Source organism: Cebus imitator, unplaced genomic scaffold (genome assembly GCF_001604975.1).
Source record: "Cebus imitator isolate Cc_AM_T3 unplaced genomic scaffold, Cebus_imitator-1.0 Scaffold36, whole genome shotgun sequence".
In the NCBI taxonomy this organism is placed as follows: domain Eukaryota; kingdom Metazoa; phylum Chordata; class Mammalia; order Primates; family Cebidae; genus Cebus; species Cebus imitator.
Genome location: NW_016107351.1, coordinates 4,294,318 through 4,312,273, shown reverse-complemented (window position 1 = coordinate 4,312,273; position 17,956 = coordinate 4,294,318). Strand labels below are relative to the sequence as shown.

General features: G+C 56.6%; 1 protein-coding gene across 1 annotated transcript in view; it reads right to left on the bottom strand.

Moving 5' to 3' along the window:
* TIMP2 (TIMP metallopeptidase inhibitor 2) overlaps positions 1–10,582 on the bottom strand; it is a 75,184-nt gene extending 64,602 nt beyond the window's left edge. The window contains exon 1 of the mRNA XM_017524986.1: positions 10,149–10,582. Coding sequence (XP_017380475.1) covers positions 10,149–10,278 — 130 coding nt within the window. The 5' untranslated portion in view covers positions 10,279–10,582. The remainder of the gene's footprint in view (positions 1–10,148) is intronic.
* Positions 10,583–17,956: the final 7,374 nt, after the last annotated feature.

The window sequence follows — 17,956 nt, the reverse complement described above, 5'->3', positions numbered from 1 at the left end:
TTTTGAGATGGAATCTCTCTCTATTGCCCAGGCTGGAGTGCAGTGGTGTGATCTCGGCTCACTGCAACCTCCGCCTCCAGGGTTCAAGCGATTCTCCTGCCTCAGCCTCCTGAGTACCTGGGATTACAGGCACCTGCAACCACGCCTGGCTAATTTTTAAAGTTGTTTTAGTAGAGATGGGGTTTTGCCATGTTGGTAAGGCTGGTTTCGAACTCCTGACCTCAAGTATCTGCCTCCGAAAAGTACTAGGATTACAGGCGTGAGCTACCACACCCAGCAGAGCTTGTTCTGTCACCCAGGCTGATATAATCATAGCTCACTGCAGCCTCAAACTCCTGGTCTCAAATGATCCTCACCTCAGCCTCCTGAGTAGCTGAGAATACAGGCACGTGCCACCACCCCTGGCTAATTTTTAAAACTTTATTTTATGTAAAGATGAGGTCTTGCCCAGGCTGATCTGAAACCCCTGGGCTCAAGCGATCCTCCCACCTCAGCTTCCCAAAGTGTTGGGATTACAGGCGTGAGCCACTGCGCCTGGCCCGTCTGGGTTTTTGAAAGTACTACGCTCTGAACATTTTTCTAGGTCATAAACACATATCTGTAATATCATTTGAAATGTCTGCTCACTCTGTCGCGGTAGGGAGAAAGCTGAATTTATTTAGCTTATCTCTAGCAGACAGGCAAACCTCACGAACAAGGCTGGCCTCAGGAGCTCCTCCCCCTCCTCAGTGGCTCCATCCATCACCCGTAGGGCTCCAGCCCAAGGCCACAGGGACCACCCTCTCCAAGCCAACGTTGGTCTGAATCAGCACCCTTCTGTTGACACACCTCCTTTTAAAAGCCAATTCTTTTTTTGTTTGTTTGTTTTGAGACAGAGTCTCACTCTGTCGCCTAGGCTGGAGTGCAGTGGTGCGATCTCAGCTCACTGCAATCTCCACCTCCCAGGTTCAAGCAATTCTCCTGCCTCAGCCTCCCAAGTAGCTGGGATTACAGGCGTGCACCACTATGCTCAAATAATTTTTGTATTTTTAGTAGAGATGGGGTTTCACCAAGTTGGCCAGGCTGGTCTCAAACTCCTGACCTCAGGTGATCCACCTGCCTCAGCCTCCCCAAGTGCTGGGCTTACGGGCATGAGCCACCATGCCGGCCTAAAAGCTGTCTCATCTTACTCTGCTATTTCCTAGCCAGCTGACCCTGAGCAAGTTCCTCAGTGGGCCTGTGCCTTGGCTGGACCCTCTGGGCAATGGGGATGAGGACAGCGAAGGAAATGGGCTGGCACTAGTGCAATGCAACAACACCCGTCTAAGCACTGGGCACCTCTGCCAGCTGTTACTGTTGCCACAGTCATTATCACGGTGTCATGATTCACCTCCCGGGCTGCTCCCGGGCCTCCCTCAGGGCCAGGCGGGGAGGAACAAGAACACAAAGATAGGGAGAGCTCAGGGTTTGAGGAAGAAAGAGCTGGTGCCCCCCACTAGCTTAGAGAGCTTCCTGGGAGGCAGGAAATTCACATCCTTTTTGGAGGAGTGGAAGTGGAGGTAAAGGAAGGCCACTTGTCCTAGATCGCACTGCTGAACTGAGTCTGGGGCCAGCATGTGACCCCCCACTCACCCTGTTTGCTATGAATGTCAGTTCCCCCTCGATACTGCTGACTGCCTTCACCCTCACTGCTCCGTTTTCCGTTCCCTCCGAGGCTGCGTCACACTTTTTCCACTTCAGTCTGCTGAAGCTCCAGCTCAATTCCCTCTCACCCAGACTTGACGTTCAGCAGATCCCAGCAGAACTCAGTAGAGACCTCCACCCGCCTGAGCTCCTGAGCAGCTTAGAGGACAGCTGGCCCCCGGGCATTGGGTCCAACCCCAGAGGCATCTCCCTTTGTGTCTGTCCATGACTCTCAGCCCGGCTCCAGGCCTGCCTTCTGTTTCCCGGGTCTTCCCCAGTGCAGGTGCCAGCTTGGCTCCCCTGGTGACTGCGAGCCTCTCAACACCACCCTCCTCCTCAGTGTCATCCTCCCCCTGTCTGTCCCCTCTCCCCTAGTGCAGGAGCCACAACGCCCTCCCCACTGTCCAGCCTCCAGGCTTTGCTGCTGCAGCTGGGCTCAAGCCCACTTCGTTCCAATGCCTCTGTCCCCATGGTCCACTCTCTACCACAGCCACCCTGGGCTCCCCCTACTCACCCCAGAACCTTTGCTCAGGGCTCATCTTAGCTCTGATGAGATCCACCCCTCTGGGCCCACCATCTCACCACTGTCCTAACCTTGGTAAGAGCTAGAGGTGCAGCCTGCAAGGTGACCAGTGCATTCCTGCGCTCACTTCCCTGAAGACAGGCACCACGGCTTTAGAGTTCGAGACCAGCCTGGCCAGCATGGTGAAACCCCGCCTCTACTAAGAATACAGAAATTACCCAGACATGGTGGCATGCACCTGTAATGCCAGCTACTCGGGAGGCTGAGGTGGGAGAACAGCTTGAACACAGGGGGCAGAGGGCGCAGTGAGCCGAGATCGCACCGCTACACTCCAGGCTGGGGACAGAGAGGCTCCATCTCAAAAAGCTACATAAATTCCTTGAAACACCTGTCATAGCATTTTTGCATATGGTAGGCACCCAAATTCTATTGTACAACAAAATATAAAAACCCTTAAGCAAATAAATTCCGTAAAAAGCAGGTATTTAAGACACAGACACCAGGCCCTTCCTAACTGTTGAGGTCTGGGGTTCCCTCAGGCCATGTGTGGTCCAACTCTGATCAGAGTTTTAGATGGAAGGGCAGCTGCCATCTGCCAAGCATGCCTTCCCCACAGAAGACAACCACAGAGCCTCCCAGGTCTTTGGAGCCATCCCTGAGACCAGCTAGGAGGCCAAGGACACCGAGGGCCTCCTTTCCCCAGAGCTGGTTACAGACCTACCTGGGAGCCCTGCCTCATGGTGGCAGAGTCTGAGTGGACCCTGGCTGCCCAGGGCGGCCAAGTACCAAATGAGGGGGGAAAGGACAGAAAAGCAAGATCATTAATACTGCTCGGCTCTGAGACCAGGCAGATATTCGCAGCAAACGGAAGACTCGAAACCTACAAAAAGACTTGAAACCTACAAAAAGACTCCTTTTAAATGGCAGTGACTTAACTTTTGGAGGGCCACATGCACCTTTGAGAAGCTGGTGGCTGCCACATCCACTGTCCACAAACACAAACACACACACACAACCACTTAGTTTCCGGGCTCGTGGCTACCCCCAAACCTGCCAGGCCTATCTCTGGCTGGGTGTTCACACACTTTGAGGTAAGACCCCTCTTTTATAAACACCGTTCCTCAATTTGCTTCTGTTAGAAACAAAAATGCTCGTTCCTCAGTGCCACAGAGAAACAGCACACGAACACAAATTTTAATTTTTTCACAAGGCCATTTTTACTTCTACAGAAGTAAGAAGGGTGTGTCTTGCAGATGGCGCCATAGCCAGAGCACATCTGAACGAGGGAGGGGAAGGCGTTCTTATTCCTGACGCAGGCAGCCCCTACTGCCGTGTTGTTCCCCTACTGGCTAAAGTTGGACCGCACAGTCTAAGCTAACTCCTATCGGCTATTTTAAAGAGAGCAGTGGTAACAGTGATGGGGTGGGTATCTTGGCAGGAAGGATGGTTACAGAACAGGTCAGCGCAGGGGGACCAGGGGGGACTTAGGTCAAAGCAGGTGACCAGGGGAACAGATGAGAAGTACTGATTAGAACTGGCGGGAAAGCTGTTTACCGAAATTCGAGGCAAGAGGGTGAAGAGAACCAGGAAGTTAAACTTTAAAATGGAGAATTAAAGAATAAGACAGCTGAACATGCTGACATACGGATTCTTTGAAGAGAAACCTGGAGCTCACTAAATCTAGCAGCTTCTCAGAGCAAACACACGCTCAACCTGACTTGCTGGGGCTCCTTCTGGAAGCCGTCCCTGGGCTCCAGTCTGACCTGGCTGGCCAGGGAACAGCTCAGCCCTTAGATGTAAGGTGGGATTCTTCGGTGTGGGGTCTGTGTATCCTTCCCTCTGCTGCTGCACAGCCATGCACCAACAAATGCACCAGGCCCCAGGGCGTGGGCTCCAGGGATTCTAGCCCACTCAGGCTGCAGAGTCCAGGTGGGTGGGCCCTGGGGGGTCTTGGGGGCACCAGCTTCATCTGCCTGCTGCTCTGAGACATCCATGCTCCTGACCGTCTCTCCACAGGGAAGTCTGAGTCCGCCCCCCTTCCCTCCTCCCAGCAATCTCAGGGCAGCTCAACTGCCTGCTTACCCTGTCCCCAACACTGAGGTGGTCAGAGCCTCCACACTTCCTGTTCAGACCCACGGGCAACAAAAACAAAACCTTGGCCAAGCACTCACAATATCAGACATTCACTAAAAAGCATGTACAGGCCAGGCGCAGTGGCTCACGCCTGTAATCCCAACACTTTGGCTGGCTAAGGTGGGTGGCTCACTTGAGCTCAGGAGTTCAAGACCAGCCTGGGCAACATGGTGAAACCCCATCTCTACAAAAAACACAAAAAACTAGCTGGGCATGGTGGCTGCTTGGGACACTGAGGTGGGAGGATCGCTTGGGCCCAGGAAGTGGAGGCTGCAGTCATCTGTGATTGCACCACTGCACTCCAGCTTGGGTGACAGAGTGAGACTCTGCCTCAAAAAATGAATAAAAATTCTATCTAAGTACAAATCTCAATCCATATGCTAACTTTTCATACCATTCCTAGCACCAAAGTTGTACTGGGCACCCCTCTGGAGACAACTGCTCTATGCCAGCTTTGGCAGGCGGCAGCAGCGCCTGGAGAGTCCTGAAACTCTGGTGCCCACACCTGGGCCGCTCCAGCATGTGGGTCTAGGCAGCTGCCTTCTACCAGGCTCCCTGGGCATCACCTGCTGCCAACCCACAGCCGGAACATCCTTGGTGGCTGGGTGGGCCCTGGGATGGAATGAGGATGTCACGTGAGTCAGAGCAGTGACATTTGGCCCCCATTTCCTTGGGGGTCCCCCTGAACTCCCGCTCTCCTCTTCAGCCTACACTGCACCCAGAACTCTCACCCTTCCTGGGGCAGCTGGTCCCTTAGCTTAGAACACCTGTGCATACCCCACCCTGCTGCCACTACCTGACCGGGGCTTACACTCCCCAGCACTGTCCTCCAGAGCGGGCTTCTTCACCCTCCCTAACCTTGATTTAACTCTGCCCTCCCCTCTTGAAAAAGACCATCCTAGCCATGCAGCCACTTGCCCATGGTCCCTGGTTTGTGAGCCTGTGCATGCTGCGGGGGACAGAGGGCACGTCCAGGGCATACACCCCTCCTGCCCCTACCCCTGCCACGTCTGCCTGTCTTTGCTTCCTTCTTTTGATATCCTCCTCCCTGCCATTGCTTCTGTCCTCGCAGCTGCCTGCGAAGCCTCGGGCACACCTCAAGGATGTTTTGAAACCCTTCATCCCTATACACACGCCCCAGTGGTTCTGCATCAGGACTGGGGCGGCTGCCTGTGCCTCTCTGTCTCCCAAGAGTCATCTATGCCCTGTTCTCCATGTGCTCAGGTGTCGCCACAGGGTTTGAGCCTCTCAACCCACACCAGTGGCATGCACCTAGCAACCTGGCTGGGACAGCAGGAAGGAGGGAGGCAGGTACCCAAGCCCACCTGCAGCTCACAAACCACAGGCCAGGACTGCGTAAGTGGCTGGCTCTGCACCGCCAGAAGGGTACAAATGCCGGAGGCCCCAGAGGCTCCCAGGTGGGCACTGTCCTCAGATCCCAGACGGGGAGACACGAGTCATTGGGAGAGCTCCTTCCAGCACCTGCCACAGCTCCAGGCCGCGTGTGTCTCTCCCTGCTCTTCCGGTCTCCAGGCCTTGGGAGCTGCCAGCAATTCAGGGGCCAGTGACTCCCCTGGCAGAGCTTGTCCCTCCGAGGAGACAGTTCAAAACCGAGCCAGAGAGCTCCAGTTCTCTCCACAGCCCCTTCCTCGACCTACCATGGGGCCCTGTATCCTCACATCTTGCATATGCGTTTCACGTCGTCACATGATTACTTCTGAATTCTGGTTATTTGGAAAGTCTATCTGCTGTTCATTATCTGCTAGAAGCGCATCAAGTGGACTGCCTTTGGACGGCACCCTGGCAGTTGAGGAGGGGGTGCTTGCTCACCACACCGTGCTGCGGGGGCCCCTTCCTTCCACACTGCCTGGCGCTGAAATGCGCAGTCCGGCCCCTGCCTCCTCCACCACAGGGATAAGGTCTTGCTTCTCCTTTATGTCCCCTGGGGCAGAGCCAGCCACCCCACTATCGCTTGTTGAAACACAGACAAGCCCAATACGAAAATCAAGATGAACAAAACTGACAATACAAATCAATCACATACTTCGCACGACTCGCCAACAGTTTCTTTAAAAAGCATCACCCTCGCCCCCTTGCACGGAAGGCCTGATCCAGCGCACATGCATCTGATGCTGTGTTGCTTTTTCTAAGCACGTGTCCTGAACACAGAGCCGTTTTTGACGATGTGCTGTGTGTTTCCTCGGGCAGCCCCCCAACTGTCTGGTCCCTGTCACTGTCTCGCAGGAACCAGGCCACCCTTGGCTGTGCACCCCGGGAACCAGCAGCTGTTTCCCTCTTGGCCGTTGGTCCCCGTCTAGCTGGAGCTGGAGGGCAGGTTCTGGGAACGTGTGGAAAAATGTTACCACGGAGGTCTTCTAGGAGAACGTGGCTTTCGATATTGCCACCCAAGCCAGAAGGGAGGTTTATTCTCTGCATGCAGAGAGCTCCTGGCTTTACCCTTGAGTTCAGAAGCCGGCCCAAGCAGCCCGAGCTGCCAAGTAGATCAGCTGGCTAAGTGGCTCCAGGCATGGTACTGCCTGAATGGTGAGCCCAAAGCTAATTTCCAGCCAGTAAATGTGAAGGACTTCGCTGGGCCAGCAGCGCGTTTAAACACTGCTGAAACGGAGACACAGAATGCTTCCCATTTGTGCTGGCCTTCCTGAAAAGGATGAGGACTGGGGCATCTCTTACCATCCCTTATCCTAAAAGCCATCACCTCATAGTGAATGATCTTTGCCAACCACAGCTCCAGTCCTACCAGCTGCGAGAGCTGCTAGGGAAATACCTCCCAGAAATCCCTCCCAGGGCAGACAGAAATCGGACTGTTTACTAAGCCAATTGCCTCTTGTAGACACCAAGCCATTTAACAAGCCTACAGCAGCCAAGAGGAAAAGGAGTCAGCTCGCCACATAACAAGCCAGCCTGTATGAACCCCCACTGTGTCGTCCTTCTGTGACCCCTGGGTCACGGCCCTGGTTGCCCAAAGTCGCCTGTGGGCCTTTTAAAACTGCAAAAGCCGAAGTCTGAGCCAGACCCTCTGTATCTGCAAAGGGACCCAGACCTGAGTAATCTTTCAGAAACTTCCAGGCAATTCTGCTCTGGGCCAGAATGGGGAACTGTGACCGAGAAAGACACAAACCTGCATCACTTCAAGGAGAGCTGGACAGTGGAGAATAGACAGGCCACTAACGTCCCTGTGGGATCTGCTCCGGGATCCTACCCTGGGACGTCCTGGGTTGTTTATCCTGAGTTGGCCGAGCATGGAAAGGGTGACTGGGAACATGAGAAGGCAGCCTGGGTGTACTGGGTCAAATCGTGTCCCCCTCAAACACACCTCTAGTTAGATCCTGGAATATGACGTTATTTGGAAATAGGGTATTTGATATATCAAGATGGAAGTCACACTGGATTAGGGTGGGCCCTAAATCCAATGGTTGATGTCCTTATAAGAACGGAGAAATTTGGCCGGGCGCAGGGACTCATGCCTGTAATCCCAGCACTTTGGAAGGCCGAGGCAGACGGATCACCTGAGGCCACGAGTTTGAGACCAGCCTGGGCAACATGGCAGAACCGTATCTCTACTAAAAATACAAAAAATTGGCTGGGTGTGGTGGCACATGCCTGTAATCCTAGCTACTAGGGAGGCTGAGGCAGGAGAATTGCTTGAACCCAGGAGGTGGAAGCTGCAGTGAGTCGAGATGGCACCATTGCACTCCAGCCTTGCTGTCTCAGAAAAAAAAAAAAAAAAGAACAGGGAAATGTGGACACAGAGACACACAAGAGAGAAGGCCATGTGAAGACAGGCGGAGACAGGAGTGATGTGTCTACAAACCAAGGCACATCAAGGAGGGAGGCATGGAAGAGATTCTCCCTTGGAGCCTCCAGCAGGAACCAGCTCTGCGGAGCCTTTTCAGACTTCCGGCCTCCTGAGCTACAGAGAATCCATTCCTGTTCTTTTAAGCCCCCGGTTTGTGGTCATTTGTCACAGTGGCCACAGGAAGCGAATGCCTTGGGCTCTGCAGTGCAACTCTGGCATCTGATGGGGCCTCTGAGCCAGGATGGGGTGAAAACTGTTAGCTACAGGATGATTTTGATACAAACGCCAGGCGGCCCAGGCAGGGGGGAGGCAGGCAGGGGGGAGGCAGGCACGGAGGAGGCGGGAGGAATGAACAGCCGCCCTCCAGCCTCTGCCATCCTGGATCCACACCCCACGCAGAAACAGCTCCCAGCTCAGTGGCCGCCTTGACTCACGCCAGGCAAGGACAGAGCGGCTGCCTGGACATTCTCCCACACAGCTGAGGAGTGTGGGGGGGGGGGGTCCCAAGGCCCGGCTCCTACGAACTCAACCCCCAAGTCCTTCTGGCTGCGGCTTCCCAGCCTTCACTTCAACCTGCCCCACCACGTGCTGGTTGTGGGGGAGCCTGGACAGGCCTGCAACCCCCTACCTCGAGGCACCCTCAAAGAAAGGCCCATTATGGCTCCCTCATCAAAGGAGCCTCAACTTTGACCCCAGATCCTGCTGAGCACCAAGGCTAAACTGGAGAAAAGACCTGGATTTTGTGGAAACTGGGATACAGGCACACGCCACGCCCTCCACCCAGGTGGCCTGAGCCACCTAAGACCTGTGACCCCAAATAGACTGGAGGAACTGGAAACTTCCCCAGCTGGGCAGGCAGCTCCCAGGCCAACCCGGTGGAGTATGGGAAGGGCGTGGCTGACAGCAGGAGAAACAGAAACTCCCACCTCCAGTCTGGGCAGGTGTCCCCGGCCTTGCTCCATCTGCCCTGGACAGGTCACTCGGCTGAGACTCAGCCATGAGAATGAAGGAGGGCAAGGGGCTTCCGAGACCACCGGCTGTGTAGCCAGACTTGCCCCAGGAAAACCACGCTGACCAGTACCAGGGCTGCAGAGGCTTGGGGTGTGGGACCAGGGTGGAAACTCCGGGCCAGCGGGTTCCTCCCATTTCTGCTGGTCCTCCCCCTCCACGGACCAGAACAAATAGCTGGGTCCCTCCTCCCTCCCTCCATGGCGCCTGTCTTTTGGGGGCTAGGAGTCCTAAGGTTGCGGGTATTTGTTGGGGAATCTGAGCAGCCGCAGGGTCCCACGTGCCGGGTCCAGTCACCAAAGTCTCCAGCTTTTGTGGACGTCCCGACAAAGCGGACAATCAGGGGTCCGGGTCCCTGCCCAGCCAGTTTGCAGGGCCTCGCGGGCAGGGCACCAGCAAGGAGCCAGGCCAGGGGACGCCACAGGCCTTTCTCACCTGCCCCTCTGGTGCCTGTGGAACCTGCCTCGGGTAGGGGGGGCTTCCATCCCACCCAGCCTTGATCGGGGAGCCCCAAAATGGGGCGGGTGGGAGAAACCCCGGCAGAGAAGCCCTTCCCCACCCAGCCCCAAGCCGAAAGGAGCCCAACTCCCACCTCCTCTGCGAAAGTTTCTTCCTGGGGTCCCCAGTCCTCCAGCACCCCCGCCCCCACGCCGTGTCCCCCACGCTCCCCGCCCCCAGCGCTGGCATCCCAGGGCCCGCCGCCTGCCAAAACCCAAGCCATTCCCTGGCTCCCTTTCCTGGGGCTGGAGCTGCGGCGGAATTTCGGTGGAATTTTGAGGCTGAGACGCATCTCGGCAAAGAGGAAAAGAAAGGGAGAGGAGGGAGGGGGGAAAGAAAGTCGGCTCTGGGCGTCCACTTGCAGGATTCGAGAAGCCGCCGAGGAGCGGGAGGCGGGCGCTGGGGTCCCTCGGCCCGCGGCAGGCGGGCGGGGCGTCCGCGAACCAACCCTCGGGGGTCGCAGGGGAGGTGGGGCCCCGCGCCGGGGCGGGGGTCGCCGCTCCTTACCTACATCCGCATTGCAAAACGCCTGTTGCGGGTGCACCGGGGAGCAGCTGCAGGCGTCGGCCGGGCGAGGCAGCGTCGCCAGCAGCAGGAGGCCGAGCGCCAGCCGCAGGGTGCGGGCCGCGGCGCCCATGGCGGGCCGGGGGGCTGGGCGGGCGGGGGCCGCCGCCGGGGGTCCGGGCGCTGCTCGCGGCGGCGGGCTGGGGGCGCGGGCCGGGGCTGAGCCGGGGCCGAGGCGGGCCCCTCCCGCGCGGCGCACCCTCCTCACCTGCCCCGCTCGGCCGCGCAAACTTTCTCTCTCCTCTTTGTCTCGGGGGCGCGCGGGGAGGGGCGCGGGGCGCGGGGCGCAGTTCGCCGGGCGGGGCGGCGGGTAGGGGGCGGCGGGCGGGCGGCGCTGCGGCTCTCCGCTGCTGCGCTGCCTTCTATGGATGTGTTTGCTGCGGGCTCGGGCCGGGCCGCCGTTTTATTGCGCTCGGAGGATTGTCTGCTCCTCCTCCCGGTGGCTGGCGGCCAATGCAGGCTCCGGGCGCTCCCAGCAGCCCCCTCCTCCCCCTCCGCCCGCGCCTCCCCCGAGCCCGCGCTTTTGTTGCGCCCGGCCTGGCACGTCGGGGGCTTCCCGCACCGCCCAGCGCCCGCGGCCCGCACCCGCGTGGGGTCCCACAGTCCCCAGACCCCCGACCCCAGCCCCCGGCGCGTGGCCTCCTGCGCCCGGGGGCCCTGGCTCAGCACGTGGGACTCGCGCCTGGTCCCTCCGGGGCCCCGGGAGACCCACCCGCCGCCCCCCTAGAGGGCGACGCCGCCCCGGGGTCCCTCAGAGTCCAGCCTCGGGGCGAGCCCAGGGATGTGCCCTTTGGAGCCGAGGCCGTTCCGTGTCGCCGCCGCCTCCCCATTCCTGTGGGCGGGTGGCCTATGAGACACTGACAGGATCCCTTTTTCAAATGGAGGCCTTAGAATTTTAAGTGCGCCTGACCACTTTAGTTGGGGGGTGGGGGTGTGTGGTTACTGGGAACAAAACAGGATTTTATATAAACTGGCCATATTTTTGACCAGCCAACAAGAGACGGGGGGTGGGCCGAGGCGCCCGGGAGCCAGCAGGATCGCAGCGGAGGCATTGGCGGGGCTCTGCTCAGTTTCCTCTCTTAGCCGGCAAATGTGGGAGCCGAGGGACTTTTCCCAAAACAATTTTGTGTTCCAGGAAAGACCCAGGCACATGAAGGTATGAACATGTGTAGGGTGGTGAGGCGGGCCTCCTGGCTGTGAACCTGCCAGCACCTGGCTGTGGGCACCCACCCTGCGCATCTGGTGTGTGCCCCGCCGGGCTCCGTGGACGCTGCTGCGCTCGGGTCAGCACTCTCGCCCTCAGGGTGTCGCAGTCCAGCTAGGAAGATGGAAGCCCAGGAAGATGACACAAGAAGAATCAGGGCCGGGCACGGTGCCTTGCGCCTGTAATCCAAGCACTCTGGGAGGCCGAGGCGGGAGGATCACTTGAGGCCAGGAGTTCGAGACCAGCCTGGCCACATTTAGTAGACACAGTGAAACTCCATCTCTACCAAAAATACAAAAATTAGCCGGGCGTGGTGGCAGGCGCCTGTAATCCCAGCTACTCAGGAGGCTGAGGCAGGAGAATCACTTGAACCCGGGAGGGGGAGTTTGCACTGAGCGGAGATCTCACCCTTGAGCTCCAGCCTGGGTGACAGAGTGAGACTCCCGTCTAAAAAAAAAAAAGAAGAAGAAGAAGAATCACCCACTTAACTGTGCGGTGCTGACTTGAGGTATGAAACTTTGGAAAATACTGAAAGAATGGAAAAACAGCTTCTTTCTGTTCATGTATGCTTTGTAACAGACAACTCCAAGAAAAGTTAAATAGGCAGTGACCTTACTTCTAGCACCCTGAGAAATGCAAAGTCGTTTCTTCGGTTTTTGTTCGGGCGAAATAGAGTTGTGTCGTCCACGAAGTGATGTTTGAAGCTAACTTTTCAAAGTGCAGTTAATTCTGAAAATTGTTCCCTGCTGGCTGCTTGAAGCCAGTTCATTACTTTCTCTCCTTCTTTTTGGTTACAAGGGGAACGAAATGCTGTTGAACTTGACAGAAGTCCGGAATCAATTCATCAGTTCATGATGGAAACAGGCAGCGTAGGGGCTCTCGGTCTTTTAAACAAGCTCTATTCGTAAGTGTGATCAGGTACGTGTATTAGGGTAATAAATACCTTACAGCAGGTGTGGTGCCGACAACCAAGGGGGAGGGGCTCACATGGGATGTACCTGGGAGGAGAGGGCGCCAGGGCTCCAGGGTGAGGGGCACAGACTGGAACTTCCAGCCCAAAGCCTCGCCTCGGCGTCCTGGACGGCTCTCCCCCAAGTCATCCCCACCAGCACACAAACAGGCTGGAATTGCTCCCGGGAAGAATTAAACAGAAATCTTGCCAGGTGCAGTGGCTCACGCCTGTAATCCCAATACTTTGGGAAACTAAGGTGGGAGGATTGCTTGAGGCCAGGAGTTTGAGACCAGCCTGAGCCACATAGTGAGACCCCGTCTCTACCAAAAAAGTTAGCTGGGCCTGATGGCGCACACCTGTAGTCCCAGCTACAGGAAGCTGTGGTGGGAAGCTTGATCCTGAGGAAGTCGAGTCTGCAGTGAGCCGAGATCGCAACGCTGCACTCCAGCCTTGGTGATGGGGTGAGACCCTGTCTCAAAGCGAAACGAGTCTTCTCTCCCCTCAATTCCCCCACCAGAGAGAACCCTACTTTATTATCTCCTCCAAGCAGGTCTCTATACCGGAAGTTTTCAGCTTTCTTTTCCTCCCTTTTCTCTTGGTTTTCTCTCGCACTCTCCCTCCTCCTTCCCTCCCTCTGTCCATCAACAAATACTCATTTGAGCGTCTGCTGTATCCTGGACACCGTCCTGAGAGTGAGACATTCAGCGTCTACAGAACAGAGGAATGTCCCTGGGACAGCAGGTGGAAACACGCAAGGCCCCAAGGCTGGAAAGTGCTGGTCTTGGTGGAGCCCCTGGTGTGGCAGAGGAGTGAGAGGAAGGAGGGCTGAGGCAGCAGGCCAGGAGCAGGGGCTGGGAGGGGACGTGGCGGAGGGCAGCCAGGCCGCCAGGAGGATGTGCATTTAGCTTTGAGTGCGGTGGGAGCCTTCAGAGGGTTCTGGGCAGAGGGGTAGGATCGGACGCATCCTCTAGAAGGATGGGACTCTGGGGGATGGCCTGGGTGGGGGCGGGGAACTCAATGAGAGGGCAGGTGCCTGACATCCAGAGACTCCAGAGCCACGGAATGGTGAACACAGAACCTCTCTCTGGTGCAGTCCTGTGAATGACTGACCTGCGGCTGCAAAGTCAGGAGCAGAGGGGACTGAGGTCTGAGGGGCTCAATGAATCTCCCAAGGGCACAGCAGGGATGGGGAGAGGCCAGTCCCAGAAGGCAGGCCTCCCTCGAAGCCCACGGCCCCCAGCTCACTGACCCAGCCCCCAGCTTGCTGACCCAGCCATTTCCCTGCACTTGGGGCCCTCAGGGTCTCGGCTCCTGGGCCAGCTTCTGTCACACCGACCTCCCTCCGCCTTCCCTTCCAGTTCGGTCCTCCCATCTCAAAACCAAGGAAACTTCCTCAGACCAGGAGCCTGCTGAAGACAGGGAGTAGCGGGGGAATCTGGCTCATGGCAGCACAAAGACTCTTTCTTTTTCTTTTTTTTTTTTTTTTTTTTTGATAGTCTGGGTCTCACTCTGTCACCCAGCCTGGAGTGCAGTGGCATGATCTCAGCTCACTGCAACTTCTGCCTCCCGGGCTCAAGTGATCCTCCCACCTCAGCCTCCTTCAAAGCTGGGACCACATGTGTGCACCACTACACCTAGCTAATGGTTGTATTTTCTGTAGAGACGTGGCTTCTGCAAGCTGCTCCTTCTCCTTCTCTGTGCTCTGTGGCCAGGAAGGCTCGACCATGCAAGATGAACTTGAACACAGGGAAGGGCTGCCACCCACAGGGGAGGGGACAGGGTCTGCATGCCCCACACCCAGGGCCAGAGAGGAAGGAGGAAGGCAGACCCTAGGCTGGGAGCTACCTCCACTGCTTCAATCCTTTTTTTCTTTTTTTGAGACAGACTCTTACTCTGTCACCCGGGCTGGAGTGCAGTGGCATGATCTCGGCTCACTGCAACCTCTGCCTCCCGGGCCCAAGCAATTCTCCTGCCTCAGCTTCCTGAGTAGCTGGGATTATAGGCGCCCACCATCACACCAGGCTAATCTTTGTATTTTTAGTAGAGACGGGGTTTCACCATGTTGTCCATGCTGGTCTCAAACTCCTGAGCTCAGGTGATCCACCCGCCTCGGCCTCCCACAGTGCTGGGAACACAGGCGTGAGCCACCACGCCCGGCCCATGCTTCAGTCCTCACCAGCCGCCTTCACCTCTCATCTTGATATTGGTGGGTAGGCTAACAGGCGGACCATAAGGTACACCCAGCCCAGCTGCAGCCTGGGGGACCTTGGCTTGGAGCAGCTTCAGAGAAAAGGCTTTCAGCCTCTTAGGACAGACAAAGCATGAGGGAGGCCTGTGGAGTACAGGGGGTGGGGTGGGGGGTGGTTTTAAGGGCCCCTCAGACCACGCCCCAGGGGCTACCACTTCCCACCAGGAACATCGCCTTGCTCCCCCACCCCCTTGAAGAGACCTTCCCGGCAGAGCACAGCAGAGACGTCAGGCGTGTGTGCACCCACGCCCAAACACGGCCGGCAAACACATCCCAGGCTGGACCTAGTGAATGCTATTTGGGGCCAGAGGAAGTGCCAAGGCCTCCTCCCTGTTGCTCCCGTCTCAGGTCATCTCCTGCCGGGTTGGCAGGAGGACGCCTGCTCTTCTCCAAGGCCTCGCCCTCCCAGGCTGGAGGAGAGCCATCTGCCCCTGAGCAGGTCGTGTTCACTTTCTGGAGACAGCTTGAGTGGACCTGAAGCCCCCATGCTCTTTCCAGCAGGTCTGGAGAGCCAGATGTTCTCATCAGGAGAGGGCATGGATGCTGGCCCCACACGCCCCGGGAAACTGACCCCTGCCGACGGCCAGAGCTCCGGCAGCCAGGAGAACACCGCGTCCCGGGCAGTCTCTGTTAGCAGGGAGCTGGCAGCTGTAGGGGAATGTGGGGAGCGGGTCTGAGGCTGGCTGGCTGGGAGGTTTCTGTAGTCAGGTGACATGTGGCTCTCAGAGAGGAGCAGGCAGCCCATCTGTGCCTCCCCATCCAGCCAGGCCTCAGACTCTTGGTCACAATAGGCACCCAGCCCTGGTGTCCCTTCCCAGCGTCCACCGGTGGGGCTGTTCGGCATAGGACGTCCTGAAGATGACGGTGGATTTCATTATTAATCTTCCTCATTAGGGGCCGGGCTTCTCAGCCTTCGCACAGTTGACATTTGGGCCAGATCCCTGTTTGCGGGGGGGCTCTCCTGGGCACTGTAGGGTGTTCAGCAGCACCCCTAGCCTGGACCCACTGGATGCCACCCTCACCCTCTCCAATTACGACAACCAAAAATGTCTCAAGACACTGCAAAACGGCCCTGGCTGAGAACCGCTAACTTAAACCCAGAAAAGTCTGGTCCTGAGCGAAGCAAGATGCAGAGACATAGGAACAAAGAGTTCTATTTCGTAGGGCAAACAAGAATGCAGGTGGAAGAGTGAATGTACCTGCAACCCGGAGGCCAAGGCACGCACCACGCTCCCAGCACTGACAGAGGACAGAGCCCAGGCACAGCACAGGAAAACGTTTTTTTTAAAGATGGAGTCTCTCTGTCGTCCAAGCTGGAGTGCAGTGGTGCTATCTCAGCTCACTGCAACCTCCCTGCTCCCTCAGGTTCAAGCTGTTCTCCTGCCTCAGCCTCCCAAGTAGCTGGGATTATAAGCACCTGCCACCACGCCTGGCTAATTTTTGTGTTTTTAGTGGAGATGGGGTTTCACCATATTGGTCAGGCTGGTCTTGAACTCCTACCTCAAATGATCTGCCCACCTTGGCCCCACACAGTGCTGTAATTGTAGGCGTGAGCCACTGTGCCCGGCCAAAAAAAATTTTTTTAAGTGTCCCTGCTGTGGACACTGTCTCACGCCTATCATGTCAGCACTTTGGGAGGCTGAGGCAGGAGGATGGTGTGAAGCCAGGAAGTTGGGACCAGCCTGGGCAACACAGCGAGACCCCCACCTCGATAAACAGTTAAAGAAATTAGGGCTGGGTGTGGTGGCTCACGCCTGTAATCCCAGCACTTTGGGAGGCCGAGGAAGGCGAATCACCTGAGGTCAGGAGTTTGGACCAGCTGGACCAACATGGCAAAACCCTGTCTCTACTAAAAGTATAAAATTAGCTGGGCATGGAGCCACATGCCTATAATCCAGCTATGTGGGAGGTTGAGGCAGGAGAATCGCTTGAACCCAGGAGGCAGAGGTTGCAGCGAGCCGAGGTCACGCCATTGCACTCCAGCCTGGGCAACGAGAGCAAAACTCCATCAGTGGGCAAGGCCAGGTACAGTGGCTGATGCCTGTAATCCCTGCACTTTGGGAGGTCAAGGCAGGTGAATCACTTGAGGCCAGGAGTTCCAGAGCAGCCTGGCCAAGATGGCGCAATCCTGTCTCTACTAAAAACAGAAAAAATTTGCTGGGCGTGGTGGCATGTCTGTAGTCCCAGCTACCCGGGAGCCTGAGTCATGAGAATCATTTGAACCCAGGAGGCAGAGTTTGCAGTGAACTGAGATCGAGCCTCTGCACTGCGGGCAACAGAGTGAGAGTCTGTCCAAAAGAGAGAAAGGGCGAAAATGAAAGAAAAGGGAGGAAGGGAGGAAGAGGGAGAGGAAGGAGGGAAGGAAAGAAAGGAAGAAAGAAAAAGAACAAAAGAAAGAGAAGGGAAAAGAAAAGAAAGAAGTTAGCTGGGCATGGTGGCACATGCCTGTAGTCTCAGCTATTTGGGAGGCTGAGGTAGGAGGAGCACCTGAGCCCAGGAGTTCAAGGCTTCAGTGAGCTATGATTGGGTCACTGCGCTCCAGCCTGGGCAACAGAGCAAGAGACTGACTCTTTTAAAAAAAAAAAGTTTCCATAATGAAACAGCATGTATAATATTTCATTTATGTGAGGTCAAACATGTGGGTCTAGAAACAAGTATCCAGGCCGGGCGCGGGGCTCACACCTGTCATCCTGGCACTTTGCGAAGCCAAGGCAGGAGGATTGCTTGAGCCCAGGAGTTTGAGACCAGCCAGGGCAACATGGCGCAACCCTGCCTCTACAAAAAATACAACAATTAGCTGGGTGTGGTGGCAGCACATGCCTGCAGTTCCAGCTACTTGGGAGGCTGAGGCAGGAGGATCACCCTGGTTGCCTGAACCCGGGACATGGAGGTTACAGTGAGCTGAGATCGCGCCTGGGTGATAGAGTGAGACCCTGTCTCAAAAAAAGAAAAAAATAAAGAAAATAAAGAGGCATACAAAGGTATTCACTGAAAGGTTAGTGGGTACGCCTGGGCAGTGGGGACCCAGGTAGGTGGGTGTCTTCTGTCCTGCTCCGTGTGCAACAGGTGGTATAACGTTCAGCCCTGAGGTGGGCAGCCCGGGGTGGGGGGGTACAGATGTTTCCCACACTTTCTGTTTAACGCTGTTAAAGGCTTCATGGCCACAGGCATCAGGGTTCACTTTTTAAAGATCCTGCTCCACCTTCCAGCCACTCTTGGTTCATGCCTCCCTGTGGGTTTTTGTTTGTTGCTCAGGCTGGAGTTCAGTGGTGTGACCTGGGCTCACTGCAACCTCCCCTCCCAGGTTCAAGTAATTCTCCTGCCTCAGCCTCCTGAGTAGCTGGGAT